This window comes from Phyllobates terribilis, unplaced genomic scaffold (assembly GCF_046119375.1).
Source record: "Phyllobates terribilis strain yellow unplaced genomic scaffold, ASM4611937v1 Scaffold_7__3_contigs__length_470593459, whole genome shotgun sequence".
NCBI classification, from domain to species: domain Eukaryota; kingdom Metazoa; phylum Chordata; class Amphibia; order Anura; family Dendrobatidae; genus Phyllobates; species Phyllobates terribilis.
In genome coordinates this window covers 435084782-435100661 of record NW_027362767.1, presented here as the reverse complement: position 1 = coordinate 435100661, position 15880 = coordinate 435084782, and the positions used below count along the sequence as shown (strand labels likewise).

The 15880-nt window shown below is 56.1% G+C and overlaps 1 protein-coding gene across 1 annotated transcript; it reads left to right on the top strand.

Annotated features, from left to right (window-relative positions):
* The first annotated feature begins 1883 nt into the window (after positions 1 to 1883).
* Positions 1884 to 15272, top strand: ITM2A (integral membrane protein 2A). The gene is made up of 6 exons (XM_073642126.1): positions 1884 to 2069; positions 11786 to 11920; positions 12005 to 12187; positions 12310 to 12420; positions 12531 to 12681; positions 14158 to 15272. The coding sequence occupies exons 1-6, from the start codon at positions 1992 to 1994 to the stop codon at positions 14244 to 14246; spliced, it is 747 nt and encodes a 248-aa protein (XP_073498227.1). The 5' UTR covers positions 1884 to 1991; the 3' UTR covers positions 14247 to 15272.
* Positions 15273 to 15880: the final 608 nt, after the last annotated feature.

Below are 15880 nucleotides of genomic sequence, written 5' to 3'. Positions count from 1 at the left end.
CACAGTATATACAGGGAGCTGCTCTGTGTATATATATGAGGGGGCACAGTATATACAGGGGGCTGCTCTGTGTATATATATGAGGGGGCACAGTATATACAGGGGGCTGCTCTGTGTGTATATATGAGGGGGCACAGTATATACAGGAGGCTGCTCTGTGTGTATATATGAGGGGGCACAGTATATACAGGGGGCAGCTCTGTGTATATATATGAGGGGGCACAGTATATACAGGGGGCAGCTCTGTGTATATATATGAGGGGGCACAGTATATACAGGGGGCTGCTCTGTGTGTATATATGAGGGGGCACAGTATATACAGGAGGCTGCTCTGTGTGTATATATGAGGGGGCATAGTATATACAGGGGGCTGCTCTGTGTATATATATGAGGGGGCACAGTATATACAGGGGGCTGCTCTGTGTGTATATATGAGGGGGCACAGTATATACAGGAGGCTGCTCTGTGTGTATATATGAGGGGGCACAGTATATACAGGGGGCAGCTCTGTGTATATATATGAGGGGGCACAGTATATACAGGGGGCAGCTCTGTGTATATATATGAGGGGGCACAGTATATACAGGGGGCTGCTCTGTGTGTATATATGAGGGGGCACAGTATATACAGGAGGCTGCTCTGTGTGTATATATGAGGGGGCATAGTATATACAGGGGGCTGTTCTGTGTATATATATATGAGGGGGCACAGTATATACAGGGGGCTGCTCTGTGTATATATATGAGGGGGCACAGTATATACAGGGGGCTGCTCTGTGTATATATATGAGGGGGCACAGTATATACAGGGGGCTGCTCTGTGTATATATATGAGGGGGCACAGTATATACAGGGAGCTGCTCTGTGTATATATATGAGGGGGCACAGTATATACAGGGAGCTGCTCTGTGTATATATATGAGGGGGCATAGTATATACAGGGAGCTGCTCTGTGTGTATATATGAGGGGGCACAGTATATACAGGGGGCTGCTCTGTGTATATATATGAGGGGGCACAGTATATACAGGGAGCTGCTCTGTGTATATATATGAGGGGGCACAGTATATACAGGGGGCTGCTCTGTGTATATATATGAGGGGGCACAGTATATACAGGGGGCTGCTCTGTGTATATATATATGAGGGGGCACAGTATATACAGGGAGCTGCTCTGTGTATATATATGAGGGGGCACAGTATATACAGGGGGCTGCTCTGTGTATATATATGAGGGGGCACAGTATATACAGGGGGCTGCTCTGTGTATATATATGAGGGGGCACAGTATATACAGGGGGCTGCTCTGTGTATATATATGAGGGGGCACAGTATATACAGGGAGCTGCTCTGTGTATATATATGAGGGGGCACAGTATATACAGGGGGCTGCTCTGTGTATATATATGAGGGGGCACAGTATATACAGGGGGCTGTTCTGTGTATATATATGAGGGGGCACAGTATATACAGGGGGCTGCTCTGTGTATATATATATGAGGGGGCACAGTATATACAGGGGGCTGCTCTGTGTATATATATGAGGGGGCACAGTATATACAGGGGGCTGCTCTGTGTATATATATGAGGGGGCACAGTATATACAGGGGGCTGCTCTGTGTATATATATGAGGGGGCATAGTATATACAGGGGGCAGCTCTGTGTATATATGAGGGGGTAAAGTATATACGGGGGGGCTGTTCTGTGTATATATGAGGGGGTAAAGTATATACGGGGGGGCTGCTCTGTGTATATATGAGGGGGTAAAGTATATACGGGGGACTCCTGTGTAAATACCGAGGCCTCGGACACGTCTGTGCTTTCCGCTGATCACGTGACAGAACGGACAGGAAGTCTCCGCTGCACATGATACAGTGTGACACTTTTAGCCCCGCCCCTTCAGAACAGCTGATGTGGGCGGGGCCAGGCTGTTGTTACTGCGTCACCCGGCGCCGCAGAGTCAGTGAGGAGAGGTCGGAGCCCGCCGGTCACGATGGTGAAAATCGCATTCACTTCTCCCTTCTCCGCGAAGGAGCCGGCCAAGGACTCGCACTGTTTGGTACCGGACAAGGTAAACGTCCTCCTGGGATATTCTAGGGCTGAGGCCTAGTGACTGGATCACCTGACGGCGTAGACTACACGCCGGTACCGGACGGTGACCTCGGTACATGACACCGGGTGGCTTTGTGTGTGTATAGTGGGGGGGAACCCTGTATATGACGCCGGAGGGGGGGGGCTGCTTGTATAGTGGGGGGGGGCCCTGTATATGACGCCGGTTGGGGGGGGGCCCTGTATATGACGCCGGTTGGGGGGGGGGCTGCATGTATAGTGGTGGGGTGGGGGCCTGTATATGACGCCGGTTGGGGGGGGGCTGCGTGTATAGAGGGGGGGGGGGCCCTGTATATGATGCCGGTTGGGGGGGGGCTGCATGTATAGTGGTGGGGTGGGGGCCTGTATATGACGCCGGTTGGGGGGGGGCCCTGTATATGACGCCGGTTGGGGGGGGGCTGCATGTATAGTGGTGGGGTGGGGGCCTGTATATGACGCCGGTTGGGGGGGGGGCTGCATGTATAGTGGTGGGGTGGGGGCCTGTATATGATGCCGGTTGGGGGGGGGGCTGCGTGTATAGAGGGGGGGGGGGCCCTGTATATGATGCCGGTTGGGGGGGGGGCTGCATGTATAGTGGTGGGGTGGGGGCCTGTATATGACGCCGGTTGGGGGGGGCTGCGTGTATAGAGGGGGGGGGGCCCTGTATATGATGCCGGTTGGGGGGGGCTGCATGTATAGTGGTGGGGGGGGGGGCCCTCTATATGATGCCGGTTGGGGGGGGGGGCCCTGTATATGATGCCGGTTGGGGGGGGCTGCGTGTATAGAGGGGGGGGGCCCTGTATATGACGCCGGTTGGGGGGGGGGCTGCATGTATAGAGGGGGGGGGCCCTGTATATGATGCCGGTTGGGGGGGCTGCGTGTATAGAGGGGGGGGGGCCCTGTATATGATGCCGGTTGGGGGGGGGCCCTGTATATGATGCCGGTTGGGGGGGGGGCTGCATGTATAGTGGTGGGGTGGGGGCCTGTATATGATGCCGGTTGGGGGGGGGGCTGCATGTATAGTGGTGGGGTGGGGGCCTGTATATGATGCCGGTTGGGGGGGGGCTGCGTGTATAGAGGGGGGGGGCCCTGTATATGATGCCGGTTGGGGGGGCTGCGTGTATAGAGGGGGGGGGCCCTGTATATGATGCCGGTTGGGGGGGCTGCGTGTATAGAGGGGGGGGGCCCTGTATATGATGCCGGTTGGGGGGGCTGCGTGTATAGAGGGGGGGGGCCCTGTATATGATGCCGGTTGGGGGGGCTGCGTGTATAGAGGGGGGGGCCCTGTATATGATGCCGGTTTGGGGGGGGCTGCATGTATAGTGGTGGGGGGGGGCCCTGTATATGACGCCGTTTGGGGGGGGGGCTGCATGTATAGTGGTGGGGTGGGGGCCTGTATATGATGCCGGTTGGGGGGGGCTGCGTGTATAGAGGGGGGGGGGCCCTGTATATGATGCCGGTTGGGGGGGCTGCGTGTATAGAGGGGGGGGGCCCTGTATATGATGCCGGTTGGGGGGGCTGCGTGTATAGAGGGGGGGGCCCTGTATATGATGCCGGTTGGGGGGGGGCTGCGTGTATAGAGGGGGGGGGCCCTGTATATGATGCCGGTTGGGGGGGGGCTGCATGTATAGTGGTGGGGGGGGGGGGCCCTGTATATGACGCCGGTTGGGGGGGGGGCTGCATGTATAGTGTGGGGTGGGGGCCTGTATATGATGCCGGTTGGGGGGGGGCTGCGTGTATAGAGGGGGGGGGCCCTGTATATGATGCCGGTTGGGGGGGCTGCATGTTAGAGGGGGGGGCCCTGTATATGATGCCGGTTGGGGGGCTGCGTGTATAGAGGGGGGGGGGCCCTGTATATGATGCCGGTTGGGGGGGCTGCGTGTATAGAGGGGGGGGCCCTGTATATGATGCCGGTTGGGGGGGCTGCGTGTATAGAGGGGGGGGGCCCTGTATATGATGCCGGTTGGGGGGGCTGCGTGTATAGAGGGGGGGGGCCCTGTATATATGCCGGTTGGGGGGGGGGGGGGGGCTGCGTGTATAGAGGGGGGGGGCCCTGTATATGATGCTGGTTGGGGGGGCTGCGTGTATAGAGGGGGGGCCCTGTATATGATGCCGGTTGGGGGGCTGCGTGTATAGAGGGGGGGGGGGGCCTGTATATGATGCTGGTTGGGGGGGCTGCGTGTATAGAGGGGGGGGGCCCTGTATATGATGCCGGTTGGGGGGGCTGCGTGTATAGAGGGGGGGGCCCTGTATATGATGCCGGTTGGGGGGGCTGCGTGTATAGAGGGGGGGGGCCCTGTATATGATGCCGGTTGGGGGGGGGGGGGGGCTGCGTGTATAGAGGGGGGGGGGGCTGCGTGTATAGAGGGGGGGGGGCCCTGTATATGATGCGGGGGGGGGGGGCTGCGTGTATAGAGGGGGGGGGCCCTGTATATGATGCCGGGGGGGGGGGGGGCTGCGTGTATAGAGGGGGGGGGCCCTGTATATGATGCCGGTTGGGGGGGGGCTGCGTGTATAGAGGGGGGGGGGGCCCTGTATATGATGCCGGTTGGGGGGGGGCTGCGTGTATAGAGGGGGGGCTCTGTATATGATGCCGGTGGGGGGGGGGGGCCTGTATATGATGCCGGTGGGGGGGGCTGCGTGTATAGAGGGGGGGGGCCTGTATATGATGCCGGTTAGGGGGGGGCTGCGTGTATAGAGGTGGGGGGGCCCTGTATATGATGCCGGTTGGGGGTGGGGGCTGCGTGTATAGAGGGGGGGGGCCCTGTATATGATGCCGGTTGGGGGGGCTGGCGTGTATAGAGGGGGGGCCTGTATATGATGCCGGTTGGGGGGGGGGGGCTGCGTGTATAGAGGGGGGGGCCCTGTATATGATGCCGGTTGGGGGGGGGCTGCGTGTATAGAGGGGGGGGGGGCCCTGTATATGATGCCGGTTGGGGGGGCCCTGTATATGATGCCGGTTGGGGGGGGGGGGCTGCGTGTATAGGGGGGGGGGGCCTGTATATGATGCCGGTTGGGGGGGGGGCGGCTGCGTGTATAGAGGGGGGGGGCCCTGTATATGATGCCGGTTGAGGGGGGGGGGGCCCTGTATATGATGCCGGTTGGGGGGGGCTGTGTGTAAGAGGGGGGGGGCCCTGTATATGATGCCGGTTGAGGGGGGGGGGCCCTGTATATGATGCCGGTTGGGGGGGGCTGTGTGTATAGAGGGGGGCCCTGTATATGATGCCGGTTGGGGGGGGCTGCGTGTGTAGTGGGGGGGGGCCCATGTATATGACGCCGGTTGGGGGGGGGCCTGTACATGATGCCGGTTGGGGGGGTGCGTGTATAGAGGGGGGGGCCCTGTATATGACGCCGGAGGGGGGGGGCTGCTTGTATAGTGGGGGGGGGGGCCCTGTATATGACGCCGGTTGGGGGGGGGGGTGCTGCTTGTATAGAGGGGGGGGGGCCCTGATATGATGCCGGTTGGGGGGGGGGGGCCCTGTATATGACGCCGGTTGGGGGGGCTGCGTGTATAGTGGTGGGGGGGGGGCCCTGTATATGACGCCGTGGGGGGGGGGGCCCTGTATATGATGCCGGTGGGGGGGGGGCTGCGTGTATAGAGGGGGGGGGCCCTGTATATGATGCCGGTTGGGGGGGGCTGCGTGTATAGTGGTGGGGTGGGGGCCCTGTATATGACGCCGGTTGGGGGGGTGGGCTGCGTGTATAGTGGTGGGGGGGGGGCCCTGTATATGACGCCGTTTGGGGGGGGGGCTGCGTGTATAGTGGTGGGGGGGGGGCCCTGTATATGACGCCGGTTGGGGGGGGCTGCGTGTATAGTGGTGGTGGGGGCCCCTGTATATGACGCCGGTTGGGGGGGCTGCGTGTATAGACGTGTGGGGGGGGGGGGAGGGCTGCTTGTGTAGTGGGGGGACCCCTGTACATGACGACGTGGTGTGGGGGGGGGGAGGGCTGCTTGTGTAGTGGGGGGACCCCTGTACATGACGACGTGTGGGGGGGGGGGAGGGCTGCTTGTGTAGTGGGGGGACCCCTGTACATGACGACGTGTGGGGGGGGGGGGAGGGCTGCTTGTGTAGTGGGGGGACCCCTGTACATGACGACGTGTGGGGGGGGGGGGGCTGCTTGTGTAGTGGGGGGACCCCTGTACATGACGACGTGTGGGGGGGGGGAGGGCTGCTTGTGTAGTGGGGGGACCCCTGTACATGACGACGTGTGGGGGGGGGGGGGGGCTGCTTGTGTAGTGGGGGGACCCCTGTACATGACGACGTGTGGGGGGGGGGGGAGGGCTGCTTGTGTAGTGGGGGGACCCTGTACATGACGACGTGTGGGGGGGGGGGGAGGGCTGCTTGTGTAGTGGGGGGACCCCTGTACATGACGACGTGTGGGGGGGGGGAGGGCTGCTTGTGTAGTGGGGGGACCCCTGTACATGACGACGTGTGGGGGGGGGGGGGGGGAGGGCTGCTTGTGTAGTGGGGGGACCTGTACATGACGACGTGTGGGGGGCTGCTTGTGTAGTGGGTGGACCCCTGTACATGACGACGTGGTGGGGGGGGGGGGGGAGGGCTGCTTGTGTAGTGGGGGACCCCTGTACATGACGTGTGGGGGGGGGAGGGCTGCTTGTGTAGTGGGGGGACCCTGTACATGACGACGTGTGGGGGGGGGGGAGGGCTGCTTGCGTAGTGGGGGGACCCTGTACATGACGACGTGTGGGGGGGGGGGGGGGAGGGCTGCTTGTGTAGTGGGGGGACCCCTGTACATGACGACGTGTGGGGGGGGGGGGCTGCTTGTGTAGTGGGGGGACCCCTGTACATGACGACGTGTGGGGGGGGGGGGAGGGCTGCTTGTGTAGTGGGGGGACCCCTGTACATGACGACGTGTGGGGGGGGGGCTGCTTGTGTAGTGGGGGGACCCCTGTACATGACGACGTGTGGGGGGGGGGGGGGCTGCTTTGTGTAGTGGGGGGACCCCTGTACATGACGACGTGTGGGGGGGGGGGGGGGGGCTGCTTGTGTAGTGGGGGGACCCCTGTACATGACGACGTGTGGGGGGGGGGGGAGGGCTGCTTGTGTAGTGGGGGACCCCTGTACATGGATGTGTGGGGGGGGGGCTGCTTGTGTAGTGGGGGGGCGGGGCTGCTTGTGTAGTGGGGGACCCCTGTACATGACGTGTGGGGGGGGGGGGCTGCTTGTGTAGTGGGGGGACCCCTGTACATGACGTGTGGGGGGGGGGGGGGCTGCTTGTGTAGTGGGGGGACCCCTGTACATGACGTGTGTGGGGGGGGGGGGGGTGCTTGTGTAGTGGGGGGACCCCTGTACATGACGTGTGTGTGTGGGGGGGGGGGGGGGCTGCTTGTGTAGTGGGGGGACCCCTGTACATGACGTGTGTGGGGGGGGGGGGGGCTGCTTGTGTAGTGGGGGGACCCCTGTACATGACGTGTGTGTGTATGGGGGGGGGGGGGCTGCTTGTGTAGTGGGGGGACCCCTGTACATGACGTGTTGGGGGGGGGGGGGGGGCTGCTTGTTGTAGTGGGGGACCCCTGTACATGACGTGTGGGGGGGGGGGGGGCTGCTTGTGTAGTGGGGGGACCCCTGTACATGACGTGTGTGTGTGGGGGGGGGGGCTGCTTGTGTAGTGGGGGGACCCCTGTACATGACGTGTGTGTGTGTGTGGGGGGGGGGCTGCTTGTGTAGTGGGGGACCCCTGTACATGACGTGTGGGGGGGGGGGGGGGGCTGCTTGTGTAGTGGGGGACCCCTGTACATGACGTGGGGGGGGGGGGAGGGCTGCTTGTGTAGTGGGGGGACCCCTGTACATGACGTGTGTGGGAGGGGGGGCTGCTTGTGTAGTGGGGGACCCCTGTACATGACGTGTGGGGGGGCTGCGTGTATAGTGGGGGGGGGACCCCTGTATATGATGCCGGTTGGGGGGCTACGTGTATAGTGGGGGGGCCTATACATGACGCCGAGGGGGGGCGCTGTGTGTGTATAGGGGGGGGGGGCGCTGTGTGTGTATAGTGGGGGGGGGCCCCTGTACATGACGTTGGGGAGGGGGCGCTGTGTGTGTGTATAGTGGGGGGGAGCCCTGTACATGACGGAGGGGGGGGGCGCTGTGTGTGTATAGTGGGGGGGGCCCCTGTACATGACGTTGGGGAGGGGGCGCTGTGTGTGTGTGTGTATAGTGGGGGGGAGCCCCTGTACATGACGCCGGGGGGGGCCCTGTATATGACGCCGAGGGGGCGCTGTGTGTATAGTGGGGGCGACCTCTTGTACATGACGCCGGGGAGGGGGGGGGGGCGCTGTGTGTGTGTATAGTGGTGGTGGGGGGGGGGGGCCCTGTACATGACGCCGGGGGGGGGGGGGGGGCGCTGTGTGTATAGTGGGGGCGACCCCTGTAAATGACGCCGGGGGGGGGGGCGCTGTGTGTATAGTGGGGGCGACCCCTGTAAATGACGCCGGGGGGGGGGGGGCGCTGTGTGTATAGTGGGGGCGACCCCTGTAAATGACGCCGGGGGGGGGGCGCTGTGTGTATAGTGGGGGCGACCCCTGTAAATGACGCCGGGGGGGGGGCGCTGTGTGTGTATAGTGGGGGTGACCCCTGTATATGACGCCGGGGGGGTGCTGTGTGTATAGTGGGGGCGACCCCTGTACATGACGCCGGGGGGGGGGGGGGGTGCTGTGTGTATAGTGGGGGGGACCCCTGTACATGACGTTGGGGTCGCTGTGTGTATAGTGGAGGGGACCCCTGTACATGACGCCGGGGGGGGCGCTGTGTGTATAGTGGGGGCGACTCCTGTATATGAGGCCGGGGGGGTGCTGTGTGTGTATAGTGGGGGGACCCCTGTACATGACGCTGGTGTGTGTGTGTGTGTATAGATAGGACCTGCACCTTTTCACTGGGTTCGTGTTTGGTGTCTGGTCACATGGTGCGCGGATAGGCAGTGGTCCTGTCCTCTATCTGCGCCTTCAGTTGCTCTGTCTGCCCTTGTTCACACACGTTCTGGTGACCGGTTCTTGCTGTTTTACAGTCCTGCTCATTGTTATAGACACCCATGAAGTTTAAGTACATAATGTGAAATATCACTTGAAAAAAAATGAATCAAGTGAACAGTTTTCTGTATAGAGACTCGTGTTAAACACAAAAGAGCAAATGATAAACAATAATTTAAAACCAAAAACAATGGGAGGGAAAAATAGAAAAACCTAAAGCTGCTGTCACTGGTATTGGCACCTTTACATTAATTTACTATGGAAACACATTTGCTAAATCACAAGATTCTCCTATGATTAAGGGTATATTCACACTAGTGTTTTGTTTTTTCTGCATCAAAACCTGATCTCTAAGCAGTAAAGTTTGTGCCTCAAAAAAGCAGGTTTTTGCTTGGTTTTGTCACTGTCGATTTGTCTCTTCATGTATGGTAATAGTTTAGTGAAAAAAAAGACCTATTCAACTTCATGACATTTTGTCACAAAAAACGCTGCAAAACCTGATACCTGCATTTTTCAGCTGTTTTTCACCACCCATTACTTTCAATAGGTGAAAAACGCTGAGAAAACACAGAAGTGCTGAAAGAAGTGACCTGCTCTATTGTGCAAAAAAACATGCAAAGTACAAAATACTGATGACACAAAAACCAAGGTGTGAGCATGAGATTTCTGGAATCTCGCAGACTTTGCTGGTACTGTAAAACGCAGCTGAAAATTTGCATAAAAGAAAGCCTAGTGTGAACATACCCTGATTGTCGGTGCCCATGTGACATGAATTGGAAAATGAATGACTTGAATGTTTTAAAAAGCCACATGATTGGCCCAGTTCCTTTGTCACAATGATGAAGACATCAGAACTGCTATTAGCAATTGATAAGATGTCTTCGAAGGTTAGTGTAATGGTGGAAAAAACATCATGTCAAACATCCAAAGACCTGAAGGCCAACCTGGAACAGTCTGGGGTCATGGTTTCAACAGGTACCATACTCCGCACACTAAGCCAAGCAGAGCTTTATGGTTGAAGGTCAAGGAAGGAACCATTGCTGAAGAGAAGACATAAAAAGGAATGACTGATCTTTGCCAAAGAGTACCTTAACAAACCACAATCCTTCTGGCAAAATGTTGGCAATGCAAAACAGTTTGTTTACAGACGGCTCAATGAAGCTTGTAAGAAAAAGAAGACCTTACCAACAGTTAAGCATGGTGGAGGATCCATAACTCTGTGGGGTTGCTTTGCTGTGTCTGGTACTGGAGGACTTGACCGTTTCACAGGAATCATGAAATCAGAGAATTATCAAAATATTTTAGAGGTAAATGTCCTACCCAGTGTAAGAAAACTTGGTTTGAGTCGAAGATCATGGGTCCTCCAGCAAGACAATGACCTAAAGCACACATCCAAAAGAACACAGTAAATAAAAAATGGACAGTCTTAAAATGGCCAGCAATGAGTCCTGACCTCAGTCCCACTGAAAGTCTTTGGGGTGAGCTGAAATCTGCCATTGGGAAAAAGAACCTGCAAACACTCAAGAGCTTGAACAAACCGCAAAGGAAGATGGGAGAAAACTGCAGCTGAGAAGTGCAAGAAGCTTATAGATGGCTACAAGAAACGTGTGGAGACTGTCAGCAATGCCAAAGGGTATGCAACCAAGTATTAATTAGGGGGGCCTCTATTGCTGCACATACTGTTTATTCTGTTTCTTCTTTGAAATTGCAACATGGAAGTTAAACAATGTTTTATTGTTGTATTACTTTGGACCACTAATTAAAATAAATCCTGAGGATATAACTTTGGTACATTTCCATTCATTTCTGAAGATATAGTACAGACTATGAAAAAAATGGAGTGCCAATAATGGTGAGCAGCACTGTATCTGATCGCCTCCTTTATTATAGTGATGTCACCACATGACGAGAGCTTTAGTTTGTCCCCCTTATTTCCTCATAGATTGTAGTGGGACTCACTCCTTGTGTCCTCTTTATTGTCTGTACGTGTCCACTCTGAAAAAACCTAGAAGTCTGAACTGAAACCTAAATTGATGTGCATGCAAAATGTAAATGCATGTTCACACAAGACCACTAGACAAAGAAAAACCAAAGACAAGCAAAATACCCAAGTAACTGGAGGTAAATCGCACAGTGCAAAAATAACTAAATGCCCTTCATTATTTATTAACATAATTTTGATTAAAATAATGTAAAAGTTATCCCGCCACATCACAGCAACCCTTATGGGACAGTCTTAACTCTAATATTAAAACCTTACCATTTGTCAAGTGACCTACATATGGACAAGGGCAGAGAGACTGACCCCCTAGTAGAAGCATAGACCTGAGGCATATGTACGTCACTTGAGAAATGGTAAGGTTTTAATATTAGAGTTAGGACTGTCCCATAAGGGTTGCCGTGACGTGGTGGGATGGCTTTTACATTATATTGATCAAAATTATGTTAACTAAATACCCTTCATTATTTATTATTATTTTTGCACTGTGCGATTTACCCATTTACTTCCAGTTACTTGGGTATTTTGCTTGTCTTTGGTTTTTCTGTGTCCACTCTGAGTACGGTGCTGTGGAATATGTTGGTGCTATACAAGTAAAATATCATCATCATCATCATCTAGGGTCCTAGTGCTTGTCCTTATATCAGGCTGATATGCGGCTCTTCCATTTTAAAGGGCCGGCGTCTGCCTTCCTGAAGTTCTTTCTTGTATCTTGCAGGATCCTGAGGTCGCCACTAATGTTCCGGACACTAACTCCACGGGGCGCTGCCTGCTCACCCTCTTGGGTCTGGCGTTCATTTTGGCGGGGCTGATTGTTGGTGGCGCCTGCATCTATAAGTTCTTCATGCCGCGGGTAAGTTGTGTTGGGTCTGAAGTCGCTATGTAGTTGTGGTCTCGGACCCTCACAATCCTTGTCCCTGCTTCTCCCCTGTTCCAGCACAAGATGTTTGAGGGGCAGCTGTCTTATATCGATCACACAGACGTGGACGAGGAGCCATACTACCTGCCCGTGTCTGAGGAGGCCGACATCCGGGAGGAGGACAACGTGGCGCTGATCAATGTACCCGTGCCGAGCTTCTCTGAGGGCGACTCCGCGGCCATTGTCCATGACTTCGACAGAGTAAGTGATCTGATCTGGCCCGGGGGATATATTGGGGTGCTGACGGCTACTCCAGGGGCTGTATACATATATTGGGGGGGTGTGAATATTTTGGGGTGCTGATGTCTCCTCTCTCTGTGCAGCTTCTCACCGCGTACCTGGACCTGCAGCTGCAGAAATGTTACATCATCAGCCTGAACACGTCGGTGGTGCTGCCGCCCCGTAACCTGATGGACCTCTTCATGAAGCTGGCGGTGTGTGTTTTCTCCCATCCCCCACCCCAGGATTTGTAGTACATTTAACCTTTCATACACCCTGGTGTAGTTGGGGGTCCCCTGTAACCGCTGCTTCTCCTGTACCGCAGAGCGGGTCCTACCTGCCGCAGACGTACCTGGTGCGCGAGGAGCTGGTGGTGACGGAGAGGGTGGACGATGTGTCTGAGCTGGGGATCTTCATCTATCAGCACTGCGTGGGCCGGGAGACCTACCGACTGCAAAGGAGGGATCAGATCATAGGTAAGACTCCCCCCACCACCACCACCACCACTACAGACCTCACAAGGCTGCCATGGGTGTGACTGCAGTGCAGACCTCTTGCTTGGCCAAATTGGCATTTATATATTTTTTTTTTGTTTTGTTTCCCCCTCTCCTTATGCTAAGGGACCAGTCATTACAGAAAAATGCACACGTACATTAGCAACAATGATCAGACTCTGCCCCATCTGTTATATTAAGGCATCTAATGAGCATGTGCAAAGGCCATTTTGAAGGGAGGGGGAGCAGGTGAGCTGTGACATCCCCTATTGTGAATGGTGGACCCTGTGGTACCTACTGTATATAGAGGGGTTATCAGTCATTGTACAGAAGGGGGAGGAGGTGAGCTGTGATATCACCTATTGTGAATGGTGGATCCCATGTTATAAGTAATCATTATCCTCTCTCTGATACTCATTTCATGTCCTTGCAAGAGTGTAACGTTTTTCCAGTGACCGCTCTTGTATAGACGTATCTTTGCTGCCGTCCCAGCAGCCTGACCGCACTCTGCAGTCGCGTTGTCCCGAGGAGCTGACCGTAGCCGGTACGGTTGCATCTTCTCTGGCTGCTGCTGTGGGGTGCGGACATGGGACGTCCTGCGCTGCGGAGGGGGTTACAGGGCCGCTCCCTTATAAATGCTGCTGAGTTGTAGACTAAACGTCCTTTTGTCTCGCTCTCCGCTTGCTGTCAGTGAATGCTCCTCTGTAGTGTCGGGGTTGGTGACCGCCGTTCTCGCCTTCCCTCGCTCTACGCTTGCTGGCAGTGAATGCTCCTCTGTAGTGTCTGGGTTGGTGACCGCCGTTCTCGCCTTCCCTCGCTCTCCGCTTGCTGGCAGTGAATGCTCCTCTGTAGTGTCGGGGTTGGTGACCGCCGTTCTCGCCTTCCCTCGCTCTCGGTGAATGCTCCTCTGTAGTGTCGGGGTTGGTGACCGCCGTTCTCGCCTTCCCTCGCTCTCCGCTTGCTCTCGGTGAATGCTCCTCTGTAGTGTCGGGGTTGGTGACCGCCGTTCTCGCCTTCCCTCGCTCTCCGCTTGCTCTCGGTGAATGCTCCTCTGTAGTGTCGGGGTTGGTGACCGCCGTTCTCGCCTTCCCTCGCTCTCCGCTTGCTCTCGGTGAATGCTCCTCTGTAGTGTCGGGGTTGGTGACCGCCGTTCTCGCCTTCCCTCGCTCTCCGCTTGCTGTCGGTGAATGCTCCTCTGTAGTGTCGGGGTTGGTGACCGCCGTTCTCGCCTTCCCTCGCTCTCCGCTTGCTGTCGGTGAATGCTCCTCTGGAGTGTCGGGGTTGGTGACCGCCGTTCTCGCCTTCCCTCGCTCTCCGCTTGCTGTCGGTGAATGCTCCTCTGGAGTGTCGGGGTTGGTGACCGCCGTTCTCGCCTTCCCTCGCTCTCCGCTTGCTGTCAGTGAATGCTCCTCTGGAGTGTCGGGGTTGGTGACCGCCGTCTCTGCTTTTGCTTTTCAGGCTTCCAGAAGCGCTCGGCGGAGAGCTGCATGGAGATCACCCACTTTGAGAACACTTATGTGACGATGACCCGGATCTGTCACGAGTGAGGCTGGCCGCGGTGGCGGCGGCGGAAGAGTTGGCGGCTTTTCTGATAATTTTTAACCTGTGCAGTGATAATCATTCTTGACCTGTGCTCCTGCTTTGTAGTTTCTGTACGGACCTGACGTGACCGCGCCTCGCGGGCGACGCCAAACCTCAGGAATTAGCGGCCGTAACCTCACTGTCCCCCGACAAGTCATCTGCCGATGGCCGCAGCGCCGTCCCGGTGACCGAAGATTAATGTCGTTACTTCTAGATAGGACTCATCGTTCCGGCGCATGTTCCCTCTGTGTGCGGCTACTGTAACTCCTGTATTTGCTGCTTTTCCTGACAGATTTTCTTAGAATGAAGTTTGTACTTTGTCACGACACCCCCTCAACCCCCCTTCATATACACAACCCCCATTATACGCACCCCTATATATAATGTGGAGGAGTATATAGCGCGTCCCAGCACCAGCGACTGCAGCATTCACCTTCGGCATCGTCTCATTGGGTGATGGATATATAATAAGCACTGGGGGGGGGGGGTAGCACTGAGGGCTGAGTTTGGGGGGGCAGCTGACTTGTGCCCTGTGATATTGGGGTCTGGATGTTACTTATACATCAGTCTCTGCATGTGGGGGGAGGGGGGCATTCATTTGATGACCTCTGCCTCTGGAGCCCCCAAATCTCCCCCCTTCCCCCACAACACCCCTTTACAGCAGATTCACCCAGCAATAACGTATGTGCCAACATTCTCCTCACCCCCCTCGCTGTCCAGTGTATGGGGGCGGCAGGGGGCATCAGTTTATTGGGGGAAGAAGGTGGGAGGCACTGGCTTATTGTAGGTGGGCGGTCTGGGGGTGTCGCTGACCAGAGCAGGGGTCCTGCCTGCAATGAAGTCAGTAATTACCAGCAGTGTTATAATGTGACAGCCAGTAATTGGGGGGCTTTTATACCCCTGCTTGCTTGATGTATATGATGTGAAGGGGTTAACGCTGCTCTGCTGCTGTAAAATGATTGATTGACCTTGAAATAAAATTTGTTTCTCTACCTGGAGCCTCTGTCGTTCTCTGTAACACCCTTATTGGGACACATGGACCCCCTATAGAGGGGTAATCTGCCCGAAACTTTCTCCCATGAGCCAGAACATACAGCGGCACCAAAACCTTCCTGGAGTGAGACTGGAGCAAACGTGCAACAAATTCCTACAAGCCGAAGGATGACGTGCGGCCAAGGGACTGCCCTGCACCCCGAGCCCCGGTGCGTGGGTCTATGGAAGCTTTGCTCTTGTTGTAGTGACTGAAAGCCACCAGCAGATGGCGGTAACTCACCAGGCACAATCCCTGCACTTGACATGGCGGCATTTCTATCACAACCTTTAATTTTTATTTTTTCCGGCTGTGTTCACGTTCATTCTCGTTATTACGATATTTATAGTATGCCTAGAATTTTCTACATGTAGGGTGCAATTGACTTGCATTTTTTCTTTTGTATTTAATAGTTTTTGTGCTGAATTGGTCAAAATGCTTCATGAATTCTGTGCAAAAAAATGCTCACTTTTTTGGCGTCTTAGGGGTAAGAGGCCAAAATAAAAAGTTCCCATGATGGGAATTTGATGCTCAAAAATAAATGCAGCGTCTTGCAGCTCCGGCAGTGGA